At 44.1% G+C, this 19,155-nt stretch overlaps 1 protein-coding gene across 1 annotated transcript in view; it reads right to left on the bottom strand.

The window, feature by feature from the left end:
• Positions 1-3,757, bottom strand: part of ENPP1 (ectonucleotide pyrophosphatase/phosphodiesterase 1) — a 71,473-nt gene extending 67,716 nt beyond the window's left edge. Inside the window, exon 1 of the mRNA XM_084827536.1 lies at positions 3,296-3,757. Coding sequence (XP_084683662.1) covers positions 3,296-3,502 — 207 coding nt within the window. The 5' untranslated portion in view covers positions 3,503-3,757. The remainder of the gene's footprint in view (positions 1-3,295) is intronic.
• Positions 3,758-19,155: the final 15,398 nt, after the last annotated feature.

Genomic DNA, 19,155 nt, shown 5'->3' with positions numbered 1-19,155 from the left:
CACAAAAAAAGAAATGTAGCACTGTATCCCAATTCAATTAGTCAGCTTAGTGGGCTGATTTGAGCTATATAGCCAAGTCCCCTACTTGAACCAAGTCCCCTTAGTTCATGGGAAACAAAGATACTAGGAGCATTTTATCTAGAAAAAAAGATCAGGGATGAGATACTTTGTAAAGGATCCCAGAAAGAAAACTATTATCCCATCTACTAAGGACAAGATACAATGAAATGGGTGTAGAGCAAACCAATTTTGTTTATTCAACAAGATCTCATAACTCTTTTGGTTTCACAGAGCTAGTGAAACAATATATTTCACTGGGTCAGCTTTGCGCTTCTCACAGTAATACTTCTGTTGCAAATGAGATAGCAATTGGCAGCTTTGCAAAGTTAGTTTGGGATGATTTATGGTCACATCACACAGGGCCGGTGTCACCACTCAGCCTCTTCAGGGTGGCCCACCAATGCTGCCGCCTGACTTGGGCAACTGCAAGCCACCATTTTAAATGTCCTACAATGGCCCAGAGTGGCACTATGTCAGGTGCCCCAGGGCATTTTAGGGAAATTACAAAGGTGACCACATCATGCTGACTGGAGGGGAAGCCACGTAACATAAATCAGAGGAGCACCATCACCACGTAAGCCCACTGGGGAGAGCCCTGGATGCAAGAGGAGGCCCATGGAGGGCACCGTGTTCACTCAAGCCTTGATCCATTTCCCAAATGGAAGCTAATTCCAGACAGCACATTGTGGGAAACCCATGATGTCTAACAATTCTACACATAATTTTCTCCTTGCAATGTGTCAGGTGACTATTACTGCCCCTGTCAACAACAGATCAGTTCTCTAGGTGGAGCTAGAATGGGAGATATTTTCCTTAGCACACCAGTTTAACTTCAGATGTATACAAGCAGTGTCCCCAAATCCATGGCTTTTATTTTTATTTAAAAAATATTTTATTACTGCAATTATACTTCAGTTAACCATTTCCAGGGCAGTTTACAATAGGATATACAGCAATGTTTGACAAGGTCTCCCTATAACCACCTGACAGCAGCCAAGGCTGGCAAATGGTGTGTCAACCTCTGCAGCACCAATGTGCCCTCAAGGTTCGGGGGGGGGACTTGTGGCCCTCCAGATGTTTTGGCCTACCACTCCCATCATCCCTCACCACTGACTATCCCAGCTAGGGCTGATAGGAGTGATGGGGTAGGCCAAAACATCTGGAGGGCCACAAGTTGCCCACCCCTTGTCTACTAGGTGCTGTACAAAGGGGCTGGAGGAGATCTCACTACCATGGCACCACCATAACTGTGGTGCAATACACTTTGGCTACAAAAAAAGTGTAGAAAAAAGGAAACAACCACCACTGCAGCCAGCAACTAATAATGGCATGTGTATGCTGCAGAACTGCAAGGGTCAGAGATGAGAAACAAATTGCAGTATCCTTCTAGCATCTTGTTTGTTGTCTTGTTATTCATTTCCAGGTGTGTATTGTTCTTTCTGAAAGACTTCAGTAATTCCCTTTATGTTTTTTTCTTGTGGTGTAACTGTGGGAGTTTAAAAATAGGTACGGCAATTGCACCTCTGTTGCTGAAGCAGCACGCAAGCTATTTGAGCTGCACAGAACCCTTCTTTAGACAAATTCTCAGCTAGATATCTGGTAAGATTCCTTTCCAAAGCATACTTCTTAAGATCCATCAGACAGATGCATCCCAGAAGACTGGCCACATTATTACTCAGCAGCAAGAATGTGGCGGCATTGACCAAAAACTGCTTTCCGTGACAGGATCTTAATCACAAAGGCTGCAGTCCTGCCTGCACTCTGTTTTGTGCACTGGACAATGAGACATACTTGAGTCAGAACTTCAGCCTTAACCTACTCTCAGATCCCTGGGGTGATGAAAACTCTCCATGTCTTTGCTTCACATTGATTCAGGTCCAGAGTATTCATCTTAACAGCGTGCCGCTGCTGCCTTAGCCATAACAGCGAAACACTGTTGCATCAGTTGTTCTCCTCTAGGATAGCGCTGAACCCAGCTGCACTGGACCTCTGCCCCAAAAAAGGAGTTAAGTTCATTTGGAGATATTAACACACTTCCCACTAAATTTCCATATATAGGCAAGTCCTGCAAAAGTGTTTTTGAATGATCAGGTTTCTCATCAAAATGTGACGAAGATAAACATCCAAACCAACCCTAGCATCACACTAAACAGCTGCCAGATCAGGAGTGGTCAGCAAGGAGATTGGTGGACATAATTAAGCCTTCCCCAACCTGGTGCCCTCCAGATGTTTTGGACTGCAACTCCCATCATCCCTGATCATTGGTATGCTGACTAAGACTTATGGGACTTGGAGTCCAAAACATCTGGAGGGCACCAGGTTGGGGAAGGCTGCAACACACTATATAATCTTGACTATTAATTCACAGATGTGATACAGGTGAACCTGGAATGACTAGCAATATGCGGTGAACCCTCTTTGTTTACTGGGTGCCACACACCAAACTGTTTGTATGCCCCACTAGGAGTATGTATAAAACAGCCTTCCCACCACCAGTGGCTAATTTCAACAGAGGGAGATGCTGGGCTTAAAGCCTATTTGACAGTCCCATCATCCAACTGGAACCTCCATTGTTCGATGTCAACCCAGTAGGGATGGATTGTAAGTTGTTAGGTGTCGAAGGAATCCCACTCTACACATGCTCAGAGGCACCGGGTTCTTTATTATTTATTGTTTCACATGTTCCAAGGCTGGATCATGGCATCGAAAACCACCGCTGATGAACTCATGGCTGACATCAAGCCGGTCCATCACAAAGCCAGTATTCGTCTATATGGGCAGAAAATGATTTCCAAAGGATCTGTGGTTTCTAAATCAAGCTGTATCCAAGACATCATTCACAGCAGATGGTGGAGCTGTCCTTCCCAGGTGCATTAGCAAAGGCTGTGTAGCTTTATGATGCCAACCATGAACGGAAATAACTACGGTTCCTTAAGCCAAAGCATCACTACGTGGCCCAAAGGCACTTGCATCCCTCTCTGTAAAATGTATTAATATTAAGAGTAATACGGTATCACTTTTAAGCGCTACCCTTCCTCCTATGAGCTCACGGCAGCACAGAAGAGAAGAGACCCCACTGTACCCTCACAACAACCCTGCGGGGTAGGCCACTTGGCTATCCAGCGGGATTCGAACCCCGCTCCCCCGCGCTCCGAGTCCGATAGCGCTCTGTTCCCGCTGCACCGCAGAGGCCCGAGAGGCTCCGCCGGGCTCCGCGCGGGCGGCGCCTCCTTACCAGGGAGAGGATTTTGTAGCTGGGGTCCTTGGCTTTGGCCCGGGCCGCGGCTTTCTCCGGCCCCTCCGCCACCTCCATAGCCGGCAACATGGGCTCCGCGGAGGAGTTGGGCTGCTCTGCCCCGCCGCCGCCGAAGCTGTTCTCTTGGCAGGTGCCCGCGGGCCGGCCGCCGCTGGCTTGGCTGTTCCTCAGGCCGCCGCGCTCCATAGCCCCGCGGCGCGACTCGCCCTCCGCCTCCCGCGCCCTCCGTTAAGAAGCGCCCGCCAGCTGCCCGCGCCCCGCCTCTCCTGGCTCGGCGGGCTTCCCTCCGGCGGCTCGGCAGGGGCGAGCGAGGAACTGCGCCTGCCGGATCCGCGGTTTCCTGTCTCGCTTCCCCGCGCCGCCGCCGCCGCCGCCCCCGATCTCCGCGGGATGGGGGTGGCTTTCCTTTCCAGTGGCCATTTCTGCGGCTCTTCCTCTGGCCCGCGCCCTCCCACGACAGGAGGAAGCCGCCCCTCTCAAGCAGATGTATAAGAAAATTATTATCAGTGGCGTTTATAGCCCACCTTTTCTCCGCTTGCAAGGCAGCTTGCACAGCCCTCCTCCTCTCCGTTTTATCCTCGCAACAACCCTGCGAGGCTGGTTACGCTGAGAGTCAGTGACTGGCCCAAAGTCACCCAGTGACCTTCATGAGCGGGGACTAGAACCCGGATCCCCCGAGTCCCAGACCAACCCTCTAACCACTATACCACATTGGCATCATCATCCTGTCTCCTCATAGAGTTAAAAGCAGCCATGCCCAACTTTGTGCTGTCCAGATGTTTTGGACTGCAGTTCCCATCATCCCCGACCATTGGCGATCCTGGCAGGGATTAGTGGGACATGTAGTCCAAAACGTCTGGCGGGCACCGGGTTGGGGAAGGCTGGTTAAAAAGAATGACCTCTTGATTCAAGTGAGCTCTTGATTCGAATGAGATACTGTGACTCCAAAATAAACATCCACGAAGGTGGCAGCAGTTGTTTACACCCAGAGTGAAGGGACAATTTCCTCTGCAGTATTTTTCTTCGAGAGGGGTGGGGTGAAAATAACACAACCTTTTGCCTGCCTATTTACATAGGTTTTCTTAGAACTTGGAGTTAACCAGCTCCAGGCTAAAAGGAAACAGAACTCTTAAAAGTTTAAAAAAGTATCACTCAAATATACTGAGGGAAAAATAAAAAAATATTATTTTTAATCAGTATTTACCTTACTAAACAGCTACAAATGGAACTTTAAGACTATCTGATCCTCATCTTCTTTCCTGGCATGCAGCAGGAATCAGTCTTAAAACACATACGTCTCTTTCTTACATTTCTGCTTACATTTCTTTTGCACAGTTACTTGGGAGTAGACCCCACTGAACTCAGAAGGACCGACTACCGAGAAAACTGTCTGCATGTATAAGATAAGGCTGTTTCTTTCTTAAATAGACAAAGTACATGGATCTTTATTATACATATCTAAATCAAACTTCTTAAAATGAGCACAACAAAAGAGTTTTTGTTTCATGTATAGAACTTCACCACCATTTCTCCCTTCTTTGGCTGTACACATTCAATAGCAATCAATCTGAATACATGTCATCTTTTCTTTTCTTTTTTGTTATATTACTTCTTTTTTTGACTCTGGCTGAAAGCTTATACACACTTACCTGGGAATAAGTCCCATTGAGCTCAGTAGGGCTTACATCTGAGCAGACACCTGCAGGATTGCACTGTTTGTTGCTGCAGCCAGCTAGATCATCATTTCTTACATACTGTGCAAGGAAGCAATTCCCTTGGACCTCCCAGTTCTCCTGCAGAAAAATAGCAGGCTTACAGAACATGACAGTTGCCTCCTGGGCCCCCGCTCCCTTCTCCCCAGATCCTCCCCAGGGTCCCCCATGCTTTCTTCCCCTTCAGCCTGGTCCCCCTCCCCTTCCCCTTCCCATGTCCTCTGTCCCTCTGTCCAGTGCCCGGACGCCCTTCCACCTGCACCTCACCTCTCTGGGCTGCCTTGCCCCTCTGCTGCTGTATAAAGCAATAATTTTGTATATTCCCCCCAACGGTGGCCATTCTGAGGATACAAGAGACCATGGGTTGTGACCCCTCTATTCACTTGGCCTCGTGCCTCCAAAGGTGCTGACTCATTCTGAGGGATCATTTTTTCATAATTTTACTTTTAATTTTCTTGAATACAAAATATAATGTGCTTAACATAAATACATTACACAGAGGTATACAGTAAAATGAATATTCATATCATAGTAAAAATCCCCAGCATGGCTGGCTGGGAAATGCTGGGGGTTGTAAGACTTTTTTTCTGCCTAAACATGAATAGGATCACACCCTAATTTGCTTTTTCAAACATTTTTTGTTTCAAATACCTATTTTTTCCTCAAATACAAGTTTTCAGCTTATTGTTTTCTCACTAAAAGTAAACGTTTATAATTCTGATAGAACAAGTTTCCTTATGCATTTCATTTCCTGTATTTTTTCTTTAAAAAAACCACCTACCTTTCTGTATAAAGTTCAGCCTAGTAAAAACGTTATATGTATTTCATATTATCAGCCATTTAAAGCCAAGTATACAATTCCACTTAAAGAAATCTGGATGTTTTGTTTTATGTCTTCTCCAAATTCTTACTGAAGGAACAATTTGTCCAGTCCCCATAAATTTTGCCTACCCTGACCAATGTGCATATTATTCCAATTAATTGTTACTGGGGCTAGCCGCTACCATGTGTGTGTGAAGGGTGGAGAGCTGGAAAAACAACTCACAGATGCAGGTTAGAACAAGTGTTCTTCACTGCAAGGCCTGAAGTCCACTGGCAGCACCCAATCACCTCATCTGGGCTACCAGAGGAGGCTTCAGGGCTCATCAGCTATGTGAGGGAGAGGAAATGCGCCAGGAGCCAAAATGGCTCCTGCTTGAAAAATAATGAAGGTCACTGGGTTAGAGCAGCAACCTGTCTAATATGATAGCTATGAGTAACTATCAATAGGCAGACACTTGAATGGTGGAATGGATGGGAACCAGCAAAAAACGCAGGCTAGACCAAAATGTGATCTAATATGATGATTGTCAGTAGGCAGGCACCTCTGAAGGATTGAGATGTGAGAGTAAGGGGTTCAAACAGCTTTTTCCAGGGCAGTTTGGTCTCTTTCCACAGGCATCTCAGAAAGAGTGAAGCTTGCGTCTGTCAGGAAAATGGCTTTGGGGAGCTGGATAATTCAGCATAAAGTTAACACTTAGGAAGTTATTATTATTTGATTACCTTTCACAGGAGAGGGACAGGGGGCATACATTTTGTTAAACAAAAAGTGAGAGTTGTCCCACCTCCCAGATAATACAACTCAGACACATTTAGTAGTCAAGGCAAAGGTTAGGGATCTTAACAACATTTCACCGCTGCTACTAGTATAACGGGGGAAATTTGAGTTGTGTATGATTATCTTTTCCAGGATTACATGTGAAACAGATCTTAAATGGATTCATTTAGATCATGCTTTGATGGAAAAAGTCACAATAGCAGTTTCCAATTGAATATTGCCACAATTTACATAAGCTAGAATCCAAAGAACTCTACAACAAGGTTTGTGTGCCCAGTGGAACTTTGGACTTGTGTTTTGCTAACCTCACCCCCACCCATCACATAGCAAGCTATTTGTTTGTTATATGAGCTGGGGATCTACTATCTAACAGTGAAAGAAGTCAGATCATCCCACTGGGCATTCACAAGCCTTTGGGTGTTGCTAAAATAGCTCATTGGAGCCAGCTACTGTGTCTAGAATTTTTAAGATAGAATTGCAGAGCGCTATAGAAAGATTAAAGTCCAAGAGAGCTATTGTAATTTAATTAATCAAATGCCTTTGGTTGGTTGGTTGGTTGATTGATTAAATTTAAATATATTGCATACTACCAAGACCACAATATTGGTAACTTTTTGAGAATATCAGCAGAAGGCCATGGATTCTCATAAGAGTTTCTTTTCTATCACTTTGTTGTTGTTCAGTCGTTCAGTCGTGTCCGACTCTTCGTGACCCCATGGACCATAGCACGCCAGGCCTTCCTGTCCTGCGCACTCTCCCGAAGTGTGCTCAGGTTCATATTCATTGCATCGGTGATGCTATCTAGCCATCTCATCCTCTGCCGTCCCCTTCTCCTTTTGCCTTCAGTCTTTCCCAGCATCAGGGTCTTTTCCAGAGAGTTTTCTCTTCGCATTAGGTGGCCAAAATATTTGAGCTTCAGCTTCAGTATCTGTCCTTCCAATGAGCACTCAGGGTTGATTTCCTTTAGGATGGACTGATTTGACCTCCTTGCAGTCCAGGGGACTCGTAAGAGTCTTCTCCAGCACCACAGTTCGAAAGCATCAATTCTTCGGCACTCAGCCTTCCTTATAGTCCAGCTCTCACAGCCATACATTACTACTGGGAAAACTATAGCTTTGATTAGATGGACCTTTGTTGGCAAGGTGATGTCTCTGCTTCTTACTATGCTGTCTAGGTTTGCCATAGCTTTCCTCCCAAGGAGCAAGCGTCTTTTAATTTCATGGCTACAGTCACCGTCTGCAGTGATCTTGGAGCCCAAGAAAGTAAAATCTGTCACTGCTTCCATTTCTTCCCCTTCTATATGCCAGGAAGTGATAGGGCCAGATGCCATGATCTTAGTTTTTTTAATGTTGAGTTTCAAACCAGCTTTTGCACTCTCCTCTTTCACCCTCAACAAGAGGCTCTTGAGATCCTCTTCACTTTCTGCCGTTAGGGTGGTATCGTCTGCATATCGGAGGTTGTTGATAATTCTCCCAGCAATCTTAATTCCGACCTCTGATTCATCCAACCCGGCATTTCTCATGATGTACTCTGCATATAAGTTAAATAAGCAGGGTGACAATATGCAGCCTTGTCGTACTCCTTTCCCAATTTTGAACCAATCGGTTGTTCCATGTCCGGTTCTTACTGTTGCTTCTTGACCCTCGTACAGGTTTCTCAGGAGACAGGTAAGGTGGTCTGGTACTCCCATCACTTTAAGAATTTGCCACAGTTTGTTGTGATCCACACAATCAAAGGCTTTAGCATAGTCAATGAAGCAGAAATAGACGTTTTTCTGGAATTCTCTTGCTTTCTCCATGATGCAGCGAATGTTGGCGATTTGATCTCTAGTTCCTCTGCCTCTTCGAAACCCAGCTTGTACTTCCGGTAGTTCTCGGTTCGCATACTGCTGAAGCCTAGCTTGTAGGATTTTGAGCATCACCTTGCTGGCATGTGAAATGAGCACAATTGTGCGGTAGTTTGAACACTCTTTGGCGTTGCCCTTCTTTGGAATTGGAATGTAAACTGACCTTTTCCAGTCTTGCGGCCATTGCTGAGTGTTCCAAATTTGTTGGCATATTGAATGCAGCACTTTAACAGCATCATCTTTTAGGATTTTAAATTGCTCAGCTGGAATACTGTAATCTCCGCTAGCTTTGTTGTTACTAATGCTTCCTAAGGACCACTTGACTTCACTCTCGAGGATGTCCGGCTCAAGTTCAGTGACCGCACTATCATGGCTATCAAGGACATTACTATCATGGCTATCAAGGACATTCAGATCTTTCCTGTATAGTTCTTCTGTGTATTCTTGCCACCTCTTCTTAATCTCATCTGCTTCTGTTAGGTCCCTGCCTTCTTTGTCCTTGATCATGCCCATCTTTGCACAAAACATTCCCTTGAGATCTCCAATTTTCTTGAAGAGATCTCTAGTCTTTCCCATTCTGTTGTTTTCCTCGATTTCCTTGCATTGTTCATTTAAGAAGGCCTTCTTGTCTCTCCTTGCTATTCTCTGGAACTCTGCATTCAGTTGGATATATCTTCCCCTTTCTCCCTTGCTTTTCGCTTCCCTTCTTTCCTCAGCTACTTGTAAAGCCTCATCAGACAGCCATTTGGCTTTCTTGCATTTCTTTTTCTTTGGGATGGATTGAGTTGCTGCCTCCTGAACAATGTTACGGACCTCTGTCCATAGTTCCTCAGGCACTCTGTCTATCAGGTCTAATCCCTGAAATCTATTCCTCACCTCCACTGGATATTCATAAGGGATATGTTTTAGGTCATACCTGAATGGTTTAGTGGTTTTCCCTACGTTCTTCCATTTCAGCCGAAATTTTGCAAGAAGCAGCTCATGATCTGAGCCACAGTCAGCTCCAGGTCTTGTTTTTACTGACTGTATGGAGCTTCTCCATCTTTGGCTGCAAAGGACATAATCAATCTGATTTCGATATTGACCATCTGGTGAAGTCCATGTGTAGAGTCGTCTCTTGTGCTGTTGGAAAAGAGTGTTTGCTATGATCAGCATGTTCTCTTGGCGAAACTCTATTAGCTTTTGTCCTGCTTCATTTTGTACACCAAGGCCATGCCTGCCTGTTATCCCGGTGATTTCTTGACTTCCTACTTTAGCATTCCAGTCCCCTGTGATGAAGAGGACATCTTTTTTTGGTGTTAGTTCTAGAAGGTGTTGGAGGTCTTCATAGAACCAATCAACCTCAGCTTCTTCGGCATCAGTGGTTGCGGCATAGACTTGAATTACTGTGATGTTGAATGGTTTGCCTTGGATTTGTACTGAGATCATTCTATCATTTTTAAGATTGTACCCCAGTACTGCTTTTCCCACCCTTTTGTTGACTATGAGTGCTACTCCATTTCTTCTAAGGGATTCTTGCCCACAATAGTAGATATGATGGTCACCTGAATTAAATTCGCCCATTCCTGTCCATTTTAGTTCGCTGATTCCCAAGATGTCGATGTTCAATCTTGCCATCTCATGTTTGACCACCTCCAGCTTACCTTGATGAATTGATCTAACATTCCAGGTTCCTAAACAATATTGTTCTTTACAGCATCGGATTTTCTTTTCACCACCAGACACATCCACAGCTGAGTGTCCTTTCGGCTTTGGCCCAGCCGCTTCATTCTTTCTGGCGCTACTTGGAAATACCCTCTGCTCTTCCCCAGTAGTATATTGGACACCTTCCGACCTGAGGGGCTCATCTTCCGACGTCATATCTTTTAGCCTTGTGATACGTTCCATGGGGTTTTCTTGGCAAGAATACTGGAGTGGGTTGCCATTTCCTTCTCCAGTGGACCACATTTTGTCAGAACTCTCTGCCATGACCTGTCCGTCTTGGGTGGCCCTGCACGGCATAGCTTATGGCTTCACTGAGTTACGCAAGCCCCTTCGCCACAACAAGGCAGTGATCCATGAAGGGGTTCTATCACTTTGGTGATCTGCAAAACAAAAACAAAAAAATCCTATTACAGTGACACATTAAAACCAAGATGCCTCTTCAAATAGACATATTCAAATTCCCCAACTATTATGGGGGATCAGATTTAAAAGATAAATTGACATTGATTTCAGCTGATCACTGAAGTCAATGCTATGTATGCCAGTAACTGAGCAGCAGTTGCCAGGGAACAGCAGTGGGAGAGGCTTTTTGCCCTGCCGGAGGATTTCCCATAGGCATCTGGTTGGCCATTGAAGGAACAGAATGCTGGACTGGATAGGACTTTGGTCCGAATACAGCAGGGCTCTTCTTACGTTCACAAAAACACCTCAGTTCGCACTTACTAGAACTGAATGAGATGGAAATGTGTAGATAATTGCTCCATGGTCAGTTTCTAGGAAAAACAGCTTGTTGCCTGGAGACAGAATAGTAATAAAACCAACAAATAGTACAGTTCAGGGCTCTTACGTTCTCAATGCCCCATCCCCAAAAAGCTCTGCCCGCAGCATTCTGAATCCACTGAAATTTCTAGACCGTTTTTATGGGCAGTCTCATGAAGAATGGATTGCAGTAATCAAACCTGGAAGTGACCAGGGCAGGAGCGGGGAATCTATTTCAGCCCAAGGGCTGAGTTCAGTTTCAGAGAAGCTCGCGGGGGGGGGGGGAATCCCAGTGGTGGGTGGGGCCAAAGGCAAAGAGGGAGGGGCCAAAGGCAAAAGGGGTGGGGTCAAAATACAAAAAATACCAGCATATTTTATCTTAAAGCTCTTGGTGCCAGTAACTCAGCCTCAGGAGAGGCATTTCAATCTTTTAGAATGGGGGGGGGGACTGTACAAACATAGGGAAACCACCACTTGACTGGTGGTGGAGGGAAAGCATGCGGGGCCATCTGGGGAACTCCAGAAGACTGGATTGGGACCTCGGGCCTGAAGTTCCCCACCCCTGGACTAGGGCATGAATAACTACAGCTAGATCTGGCTTCTCTAGAAAAGGGCACAGCTGGTAAAGCAGCTGAAGTGGGTAAAATCTCCCCTGGTCACAGCTATCACCTGGGACAGATCCAGGAGTATTCCAAAGTAGGGGAGCACAACCCCATTTTTTATTATTATTACATTGATATTCCACCTTTCTTCCATTGTGGAACTCAAGGTGGCTCCATGTGGCTCCACAGCAGCCTCCCCTCCAAGCACTGGCCCGGCCCAGACCTGCTTCGCTTCAGCAAGGCGGCTGCCTCATGTGCCTTCAGGCCGTGCCCTGAACACAAGCTGAACATCTCTTTCCAGCCCATAATCCAGGGACAGAAGCCTGAACATTCACCCAGCTTCCTCAGTTGGCATAAATACCGCTTTAGCTGCCTTAACATGTAAAAAGCATTATATTGCATTATGTGGCTATTTTTTTTACATGTCAGCAGCAGGTGCACATTGTTGTATTTTTTAAAAGTCACCCGGTTAAATATTTAAATTTAGAGATTTAAAATACAACAACAGATTTAAATCAACAGAGCTTAAAGACTAAGATGCCTGCCTGGTAAAATAAAAAGGTCTTCACCTGGTATAGGAAAGAGCACCGCATAGGTGCCAAGCAAACCTATCTGGGAAGCTCATTCCACATCTGGGATGCTACAGCAGAAAAGGCCCTCTTCTTGGTAGCCACACAAAGACATTGTATGTATAATATAGAAGACAATATAGAAGATGAGAGAGAGAGAGAGAGAGAGAGATCAGTGATGAGGCGTCAATAGAGCTCTGTGTCAGTGTTTTGGTCACCATATTTTAAGACAGAAAGATTCAAGTGACCTGGAGAGACAAATTAAAATGATCGATGAATTTGAAGTCATGAGCTATGAAGAAAAGCTGCAAGTTGGCATCATAGCAAATCTTTGTAGCTGGGGTCGTTCACATGCATAATTTTAACATCAGTAAGCCTCACAGGGGGAACAGCAGCTGGAGGAGGGGCATGATTTGGAGCAAAGAAGCAACAGCCAGGAAAGGGTTACACCCACTGCCACCAGTCACGGCCTCTCCACTGCAAGTCGCCCCCTCCCACTGCTGCTTTTTCAGGAACAAAGAGCTCTTTGGAGCTTTGTCACACACATTTATGATGTTCAGTACGAGCAAAGAATGTCTGTAATGCCAAGAACATGCAAAGTAATGAGTGAAGATAGCATGATTTTCAGGCAGGCTTGAACCCAGAGCCTCACACTTTGGATATCAACCACTAATCTGTATAACCCATCAAAGTGAATTTATAACCCAGTTCAGTTTGATTTTTGGCAGCAGCATTGATAGACACTTCAAGATTCAGGGACTAGGCCCACAGGCAACACAACTCTGCATAAAATCTGCATATGCTAATTTATGTCTATGTATGCAAATTTAGAAATAATTACTGGGATTTATTTAGATTTCACAGTAGGCCAAGACAGCCAATTAATTTCTCATCCAAATCATCTCAAATAAAATGAATTTTTCAATAAATTGACACCCTCGCCCAGGTCATCGGAAATTGCTATGCAGGGGAAGATTTGGGCTGGAGTGGGGGTGTTACAGCATGTGGGAAGGAGATAATTAACCTTCTCTCCCCAGCTGCAATCCTCCCTTGAAAACTGCCCCCTACGGGGCAATTAAGGTGAGGGGAAAAACCCTTCCAGTGGATACTTGTGCTCTGTGGAATAGATCCAGAGCCCTTGGAAACTGTCTTGGGCTGGGGCCAGGAGCCATAGCAACAGCCCTGTTTTCTACCATTATTTTCACTGCAACTTTCATCTAATGTACATATATTTCACTTGGCTTTTATTAAGACACATTGTGTTAGATTGCATGAACTCTCACTGCTTAACTTTCTGGGTATTTCCTGGTAATCATTAGCAGAACAAGTATTAATCCTATCAGAACTCCCTAAAGATAAGCCCTGTTATGAAAGGGAGCTCCACAAATTTCATGAAGTCATTTCTTTGCTTAGATTCTTTTCTTAGACTTAAAGTTTCTCAGGGGAGTGAACAATTCATGCAGCATGTTAATAAAGATTTCTTTTGTGTGTGTTAATTTATCTAGATTCTTGCATATACCTTTTCATAGGAGGAGCTGGGCCAATTAATACATTTGTTGTGGCTGGCAGCCCCTCCTCTCATTTTTAGGCATATTAGATTCCAGGGGGAGGGGGAGGCAAAGGTATTTCAATAAGAAACTAGGGTTCCCAGCAAGCCTGGCAGGACATGCAATGTAATCCTATACATGTCAACAGCTGTGCAAAAGTGTAGCTACGCACTGAAAATTACTTCAGACAAAATGGCTGACCAACCACAACCAAACACATTGTCAGATGAGAGGAAATGAAGAGAAACCATGGGTTTCCTGCCCACAATCCATTCTTCCTGCCCATGGTCAAAGGTGAAGATGGGGAGAAGTTGTTAAACAGATTTTACAGCTCCCACCTTCAACAGTTATAATATCACTAAACTGGAACACATATAATTCAGTAGTGCACAGAAAATGCAATCACCCTTCCCCCACAAAATCATAAATCTGGTTTGGGGGTGGGGAGGAATATTGGAGAGAAATAGCACCAGGACAACAGACTGGGGAGTGTGAGTGAGTCAGATGTTGCAGTACAGATTTAAAAAAAAAACGAGTGTAAATTGGCCCCTAGTACTCTATGTTCTTTATATAGAAGAGGACAAAGTATTTTCATGCTACCTCATATATTTACATTCTTAAATAGTTTTTAAGTTGCCTCCCCAGGTTACTTGAATACTTCCTTCTTAAAATATGGTGACCAAACACTCACACAGACATCCAGCTAAGACCTCACCACTGACACATACATATGCCAGTACTGTTTCCTTCTGTGTCTTATATACAGTGCTTTTGTTAGCGCAGGCCAAATTGGCTTCTTCTTTTTCCTTTCTGCCCTTTAAGGGCATCTTGCCCAAGGGTTCTCAACACCTGGAGGTGGAACTGGATCTAAGCATGAAAGGGTGGCCTTCCAAGGCTAGCCTTCTCATCAGACAGACTGAGGCAGCAGAGAGGGAAGAGCAGCAAATAGTGCTGTGTCTCTTGCCACCTCCAGCAGGTGCTCTTGAGAACCCTGCCAGCCACTCTCCTGTCATGGCATTTGCTCAAAGTCTCACGAGACTTCGGACAACCTCCCTGCAGCCGGGAAGGAAGGCGGCAGTGAGCAGCAATGGCAGGCAGTGACTTCTTGCCCCAGCCGGCAAGTTAGGTTGGGCCAGGCCTGTGTCCTTCATATGTAGTACACAAATGTATATTATGGAGTTAAGTTGCAAAAAAGAAGTCAGTGTGTTGTGCTCTCCCTCAGACCCAAAAGAAGATGCTTGTAATGCCAACTACTGCAGTATAACGAACTCGTTTGTAGGAAAGTGTGGCACCCTCCTTTTCATTAGTCTTTTGGCTCTTCTCAAAGCACTTCACATTTTTCACTGAAGTGGGGGGAAACCGATTTTGCTCAAATTTCACTGAAGCAATATTTTGGTGGCAACTCACTGAAGTCTCACCTGTTTTCATGTATCTATCTAAAAATCTATCTAAATTTATTTCTAGGCCACCTTTAAGGGTGGAACCTGAATATGTTTGAATAGATACTGGAATATATCCAGTATCCAGTATCCAATATATTCCAATATAATATGTTGGAAAGTAACACATCACTGAAGGCCATTTGATGACGTTCAACAAATGCCTATTATTTCTTTACTACTGAGGTAGAGAGAAGTGAACAGGTAGTTGTTGGACTGTTTAGAAGACAATTTTAAGTCAGAAGTGCCACAACTTCAACGTTCAGTTTACTTTAGAGAAGTGTGTAAATAACATCTGGTATTAGCGGAATTTCCTGTGACAGTGTTTCTGAAGAGTTCCAAAATAGTACAGAGGTAATGTTTTCATGGTATTGTTGGAATATCTTGAACTTGTAATCAGCCGTGACTAGATGGGTTGAGAAGAATATGAGTAGCATGTTCATATTCATTCAGAGCAGTCATGCTAGAGAATGTCTTCTTATGCTTCTGAGTTTGGTGCCACAATACATTTTCTTATGCCAGCTGTAGATCTCCCTCTTTTCTGACACACAAGCTTTAAGGGTGAACCTAACGTGAATGGAACCATTTCCATAAATGGAATGAAATCAGTTTCCATTTTTAAAACATGTTGTATGTTCCTAGGAAAGTATTTTGAAGAATCATCCATACAACTAGCATTCTAAATTATTGGAAGGTTATACCTTGATTGCAGTGTCATATCATTTTTTGCCCTAATCTCTTTGCCACAATTTGAGTTTTGCAGAACCATGGAAAATTAGTCCCTGCATCATAAACTAGTGAAATAACTTTTGATATGGTGGCTTTCATTCTGATTAACTTCCACTTGTAACCCTCCCATGTTTCCTACCATTGCTTCCATCTTTTCTCTTACCGTAGAAAATTAATTAAGGAAGAAAATATGGAATAGCTACACAAAGCCTTCTCATTGGTAGTGCTAAGAACCAGCCATCTGAAAGCATCCTTAGAGTTTCTTTTCCCCTTTACTATGTGATCCTAAATTAACAGGAATCATGTGGTGAACATGGGAACATCCCTGCACTACAAAGCCATTCTGATTTAGCTACGTGACGATATCACTGGGGGGACAAACACAGCCATTCATATTGTACTCTGAATGAATGTTGAGGTGGAAGAGGGAGGGAATTTATACCTGTAGCCAAGGCAACTGCTTTCTCTCTTGCCATACTGCACTGTGGTAGTTTTGCAGCCATATACCCCCAGATTGAAGAGACGAGACACTAGTTTGTTGGGATTTAAAAGACAACAACTTTAGTTAAACCTATTTAAATTAAGAGATCTGCAATGGGCAAGCAGCCTAACATAAATAACTGTCTCCAGTGCAGGTTCCCTGTCAGAGTGTGGATAGAGAACATGTTTCTCTCCTTTTACAGGGGCACTAAAAAAAAAAAATCCTAAGAGGGGCGGTGTGTGTGTGAGTGTGTGAAAGGATTGTATCCAGTGCTAGTCTAACTTAAGCTCTTCCAACTCTAAGTAGTTCAACTCTAAGTAGGAGTAACATTGGAGACAACCCCAATAATTTTTTGGAGGAGGGGTGAAAGCGTTTGAAACAAATCTCCCACCTCCAGTTTTATCTCAGCCCTAAATTTAGCTTTGTGGCTTTCTGAGCTCCTTCCACCTCCTAGTTTCTGTGATTCTTATAGTATGCTAGCAGAAACACCAAGCTGGGACAGACCAAAAAGGCCACATAATCCAAGCTCTCTTGCAAAGCAAGAACACCCATTTATCAGCTCTCCGTAGGACAACCCATGCCATTCAAACTAAAGTGTCCCACCAGGAGAGTTGAGGTACACTGCACAAAGGAACCTGACCCTGAAAAGTAAATTGCTCCAGATGACTCAAGCATGTGAGCCCGGGGGACCACAAAAGAGCAATAACAAAAAACAAACCCAGTGTTGTCTCTTCCTCCTCACTTCCTGTTTCTTTTTCAAACTCCAGCTCCCTGTTACTGCTGGTCTTACTTCTAAGCTCTGTACATATTGTTACACCAGGCATCTCTGCAGTTCTATTAGCTATAGACCAGAAAGGCGATCTGACTTGAGATGAGCAGAGGCATGTCAACTCTCAGAGAAGGACTCCATGCTTGACCTGCCAGGGGACACACCTATTCTTCCTTCCCTCAGAACTACCTTATCTGTTGGACTGCAGCCAAGAGCAGAGGACTGAAATAACATCATCTTGGAATGTCATCTGGGGAAGTCCGGAGGGTCCGTATCTGACTGGAAGGGTGAGTTGTCTAGGGGCCTGTAGGTCAGGCCGTGCTCACTGAGTTCCTTGCCAGTTCTGATGCTTACGTGAAAAAGGGGTCCAGAGAATGATTGGGAAGCACCAGACAGGTGTGCCCAGTACCATAAAGGGAGGTCTCTGGGAGCCCCATGTAAGCCAGTCAGAGGCAGAGCTTTCTATGATAAAGAGCAGGGTGTAATCGATACAAGATAAACATTTAAACCCCAGTTTACGTGTTAAGAGTAGATCACTTGGAGCACAAGCTTTAAATGAAAGTCCAAAACCTGATACATATTAGACACACATCAGTAAATGCTGATTGTGCGTAGGTGACTATCCATACTCATGGGTAGGTACATCTTTTAGACATTCTCACAATTAATCTAAGATTATCAGTAGTCTCATGTGAGTGTCACCATTTGTCATATTTCTGACATTCACTGCAGCATGTATGCCACTGCATGTATGAACCGCTTTTGTCAAAAATAACAGTCCCTCTTGTAATTTTTCACAAACCCTTTTTACAGAAAATAAAGCCCTACAAAATCAGAGTGTGTAAAATCTAACAAACTTGGATAAAACTTTTCCAGCTTCACTTCATGGGGGAAAAGTATCAACGAGCAGCTGTTTGGCAGCTCCAGCCATCGCCGTAATGATCATAAACACAGAGTGGTTCCTGTTTATTCTGGCCACAGTAGTGTCTGAGGATGAGGATGTCAATTACAAGAAGACATTGTGGGGGCCTGTTCTAAAACCTATACATTTTCTCTTGGCACTTGCTTAGGGGGCACAGAATTGGAAGTGTGGAAACAAACTGTTTACTCAGTTGCAGGACAGACAGTGCACCCTTTTCTTCCAGATGGTTTTTATTAAACCCATGTCATCATTTCTCCGATCACCTAAACAACTCGAGGGCTTCGGCTATGGGGCGGTATAGAGATGTAATGACCAACAACTACTACTCCTATACAGTATTAATATTCATGCATATTTAACTTTGTAGGTCTACATTCTTGCACTGTTGGTTGGATTTGGTTTTTTAAAAAACAAACAAACACCTAATCTCACACTAATTTGTTCTTTCTCAAATCTCTATTTTTGCTTCATCATGTCTCCAGGGTGGGTCTTACAGTATATGGACCAGGATTTAATTTAATTTTTCCATATTACATAGTGAGGCATAATTGGAAAAGGATATCACAAGAAAGGCTACAATCCTATACATGCTTACCTGGGAGTAAAGCCTAAACTGAAAACAGTACAGAATACTTCTATAGGTCAGACTATGGCTAGATCTACACTACTGCTTTATAGTGATGTTGAAGTCCTCTGATAACTGTTGGGGCACATTACATGTTCGATATACTGCTTTTGTAGTGTGATTTCCAGATTTTTTAATCCCTGAGTGTTGGGGGCAGGGGCGGAGTTTTGTGAAGCAAATAGTGAAGTAGTTTTATCATCCCTCCCAGTGCACACTGCTCCTGATCCAAATCAGGGCTGCATGCACTCAGTCTAAAGTGGTTGTTTCGAAAGAATCTGTTTAGCAACATGCTACGCAATTAATGTAACATGTAGTTTGACCCTGAATCAAGATCCATGGAATTCCACTGCGAGAGCTAAAATCACCAGCAACAGCACCCAGTGAAAAAGAGCTCTCAATGTTGGCATTTCAGAGATGAAAGAGATGAGTTGTATCATATTAACATGCAAAATATTCAATTAATTATGATTTGTACATAGAGTTTGGTATAATGTGGTACTCTTGGCAGCGTGGCTCCATGGAACACACACACATCCTC

Source organism: Heloderma suspectum, chromosome 1 (assembly GCF_057233095.1).
Source record: "Heloderma suspectum isolate Gila_16-S chromosome 1, 16-S_ref, whole genome shotgun sequence".
Taxonomy (NCBI): domain Eukaryota; kingdom Metazoa; phylum Chordata; class Lepidosauria; order Squamata; family Helodermatidae; genus Heloderma; species Heloderma suspectum.
Note: the sequence above shows the minus strand (reverse complement) of the source record. Positions and strands in the feature narration are given on the sequence as shown.